At 61.7% G+C, this 3,853-nt stretch overlaps 1 protein-coding gene across 1 annotated transcript in view; it reads right to left on the reverse strand.

Moving 5' to 3' along the window:
• Nucleotides 1-521: 521 nt before the first annotated feature.
• The window catches only part of WNT11 (Wnt family member 11), a 17,954-nt gene continuing 14,622 nt past the window's right edge, over nt 522-3,853 (reverse strand). The window contains exons 4-5 of the mRNA XM_056116199.1: nt 3,627-3,853; nt 522-893 (exon numbers count right to left, since the gene is read on the reverse strand). The exon at nt 3,627-3,853 is cut by the window's right edge and continues 66 nt beyond it. Coding sequence (XP_055972174.1) covers nt 719-893; nt 3,627-3,853 — 402 coding nt within the window. The 3' untranslated portion in view covers nt 522-718. The remainder of the gene's footprint in view (nt 894-3,626) is intronic.

A 3,853-nucleotide genomic window follows, 5' to 3' on the forward strand; every position in this document is an offset into this window, starting at 1 on the left:
ATGGAGGTGGGGTGCGGGGTGCTGTTCTCTCAAAGCAGCTCCTGGGTCCAACGACAGCCAGGTGGGCATCCCCAGGAACAGGAAGCGGCCAGTTGGGCCAGAGGGGGCTGGAGGGCATGTGCGTGGGGGCAGGGACGGGTTCGCCAGGCCCCAGGATCCCCCGTGATCACTCGAGGAGGCATTTATTCCATACAGCTGTTTCAGACGCTTGTTTAAAATAGAGATCATCATCTATATATATTTATATATATATAAAATATATAAGGAGGAATTGAGGCGAACCACTCCCCCCTCCCCCCGGGAGAAAAAGCTGTTTTATAAATATTTCTGTAGCTCCCACATCCCAGAGGAAGGGAAAAAAAAAGAGAGAGAGAGATTAAACAACACAAAACAAAACAAAAAAAAAAAACATTTACAACCCAAGCTAGTGGTTCCATGTGGTGGTGGGCTCGGGGGTTCCAACCTGGACAGGCGGGATGGCCTGGGCTCTGCGGGCAGAACATTCAGAGGGGGTCCTGATGGCTGGGGGGCACGGGCAGAGAGAGTGTCTGGCGTGAGGGGTCGCCGGCCCCCGGCCCCTGGCTCCTCGGGCCAGCCTGGGTGGCCGCGAGGGCCACCCCGGGCTCAGTTAGTTTAGTTTCAGTCCAGGCGGTGCCTTTGCTGTCCAGCCCTGCTGGCAGGGGGCAGTGGCCGGCGCGGCCCGCGTGTCCACGGCGCCTCACTTGCACACGTAGCGCTCCACGGTGCGCTCACAGCGGCGGCAGGTCACGTAGCAGCACCAGTGGTACCGGCAGTGGCATCGCTCCACCACGCGGTCCGTGTAGGGGTTATAGCCGCGGCCACAGCACATGAGGTCACAGCTGTCACTGCCGTGGGACGTCTTGTTGCACTGCCTGCGGGGGGCGGGGAGAGAGGTCAGAGCCCAGGCCCACGGAGCACCCAGCACCCCAGCGCGCCCAGCCCCCCGCAGCTCAGCTCCAGGGACCGGCCAGTGACGCGCCTCCCCGCGCCCAGAGTGTGTCCTTATTGGGCAGTTCTGGGAGCCAGAGGGGCGTGTCCTCCCGGTGCTGCCACTGCTTCCTGCTCAACAGGGTCCAGGCTCACCCACCAGCGTGGATTCCCACCGAATCTTTCCTTTTGCTTGTTTTGGGTTTGGGGGCCACACCTTGCAGTGCTCAGGGATCACTCCTGGTGGGGCGCAAGGGACCATATGGGATGCTGGGGTTCGCATGCAGGGCAAGCGCCCTCCCTGCTTGGACTATCATTCTGGCACCATTCCCCTGGAATCTTTAATTTGTTTAATTTGAGTACAACAGAAGTAAAGCTAGCTGGCTTGTACTGTACTTTTTTTTTTTTTTGAGGGGGGAGGGGGGTTCTCCCAGGCTGGGCTCCCGGCACCGGTCTAGAGAGATCTCCAGGCCAACTGGACTGGAAGGTCAGTGCCAGGGCCCCAGGATGTCATGGGCAGCACAGCAGAGCCGGGCGCCTCCAGTGAAGGGTCTGCTGCTCTGAGCTGGGGGCTGCCAGGCCTCTGCTGGTGTCTGGGGTAAACAGAGACAGGAGGGACCCGGAGAAAGGACACGGACCCCGGGAGAGGCCAGTGAGGGTCTCGGGTGGCACAGGCCAGGAGGAGCACTCGAGGGAGCACGCCCCCCCTCTCCCCCCGGAAGGAGCCTGAGGGCTGAGCTCTGGAATCCTGCGTGCTGATGAGACCTCAGTCCGGGCCAGGACGCCCCCACGGAGACAGCACCTGTGCGCCTGTCTTCAGTGAAGAAAACTTCCTTCAAGCCCAACCTCCTAACTGGGAACACCACCTCCCCCTCCTCCAGGAATTTTTCCTGGATCTGCAGGCTGGGTCAGGGCCTCACCAGGCTCTCCTTGCCTCTGGGACATCCTCTGTGACTGTCTGAACATGGGGTGTCCCTGTCCCTCCCCTGAACCCATGACGCTGCATGTCACGAGTGTGTGGGGAAGGATTCTGGGGTTCTTTGTTACAGCATTGATACACATGCTGGCGGAGGCCACCCAGAGGCAGAGCTGAGAGCTGAGTCCGGGGGTGAGATGGTCAGTCAGTGGCTGGCACTGCGGGATGAGGCACAGGGCAGCCCAGAGAGGAGAGGCATTGGGGACAGGGATGCTGAGGCGGGGCCGGAAGCTGGGGGCCTAATGCGGCAGCGGGGGAGGGTCCAGGGAGACACAGAGCCTGCCAAGAGGCACGAGGTCAGGGTGGGCAGCGTCCTCCCGCCAGACACACGGACCCCGTGGACAGTCCCCACCCCGCTTCCTCCTGCCCCTGGCCTTAACTGCTCCCACCCTCGCCCTCCTGACCCCCTCAATCTGGCCTCCAGATGGGCGCCTGGGCCTCCTCGCAGAGCCGCTGGCCGGGGCCATGCGGATGGAGCCCCCCCCCCCCCACGGCCCCCCTACTCTGGGAGACGAACGTGGGCTGTGGAGGAAGCAAGTGCTGGCTGGGCCCCAACTATGTGCCAGACACGTTCCCAGACACCCTCTTTCGGCTTCAATATTCTTTCCACCCGCAGAACAAGAGTGTTGTGGAATGCTATTAGGCTCCTTAATAAAAGAGTTCCCGGCCAACACCTCGGGGAAACCTGGCTGGCAGGCCCTCGCCGCCCGCTCCGACCAGCCTTTCCTATGTTCCTTGGAAGACACAAGGAGAACTTCCCAGAGCAGTGAGACTGTGGGCCTGCCTGCCTCTCTCAGCTCAGGATGGACAAATCCCTGGCAGACACTGCTGGTACACACACAGTGGGTCCGCATCCCCACTCTGCTGGGCACACAGTGGGCCCACAGCCCCCCACCACGGACACATAGTGGGTCCACAGCACCATCCTGGCGGGCACATCGTGGGTCTGCAGCCTCGCCTTGCTGGTCACGCTGTGGGTCTGAAGTCCCACCCGCTGGGCACACAGTGGGTCTGCAAACCTACCCTACCTTGGGGCTGGAGAATTAGCACAGCGGGTAGGGCATTTGCCTTGCACGCAGCCAACCTGGGTTCGATTCCCAGCATCCCATAGGGTCCCCTGAGCACCAACAGGAGTGATTCCTGAGTGCAGAGCGAGGAGTAACCCCTGTGCATCACCGGGTATGACCCAAAAAAGAAAAAAATACCCTACCCTGTCTTGCACACAGTGGGTCTGCAGCCCCCTAAGGCGCCCTCTCAGGTAGAGACCCTGCAGTGACAGAGATAGGGCTGCGGAGGCCCCAGCCCTGACTCTGATGGGGAATGCGGAAGGGGTAGGTGCCTGTTGGGGCAGTCTACAGCAGGCTGGACTGTCTGAAGAGTGGCTGTCCCAGCGGATGTCCTGCCTGGCCCCCGCTGTGCTGCCCAGTCCCCGTCCCACCACATTCCCCTTCCCCTCCCTGAGCCTCAGTTCCTCAACTGTTCAATGAGCACATAGGGACATTTGTCCTTCACTGATTCATCAGGTGAATGCGCCCCGCCTCTTGCCATCTGTTCCCATGAGGCGGCCTCCACCAGCGTCCAGTCCCAAGGGTCCCTCCCGATGTTCAACAGCCGCGTTCCTGAAGCCCCGGGGCCCTGGCATCGCCTCCCCCACTCCTGGGGGCCCCTCGGGGTGCGTCCCCAAGGGCCCGGGTGCCCTTACCTGTCCTGCGTGCCCTGGGAGCCCACTTTCTCGTTCTTCATGCAGAAGTCGGGTGAGCTCTGCAGATACACCAGCTCCGAGTCCTTCACGGGCCGGATGTCCAGGTCTTTGGGTACCAGGTGCTTGCGGGTGCCCATGGGCCGGTGCACCACCTTGGTGGCCGACAGGTAGCGGGTCTTGAGGTCGGCAGCCACATCACGGAGCTCCTGCAGCCCTCTCCAGCAGGT

Source organism: Sorex fumeus, unplaced genomic scaffold, assembly GCF_029834395.1.
Source record: "Sorex fumeus unplaced genomic scaffold, SorFum_2.1 ptg000030l, whole genome shotgun sequence".
NCBI classification, from domain to species: Eukaryota; Metazoa; Chordata; class Mammalia; order Eulipotyphla; family Soricidae; genus Sorex; species Sorex fumeus.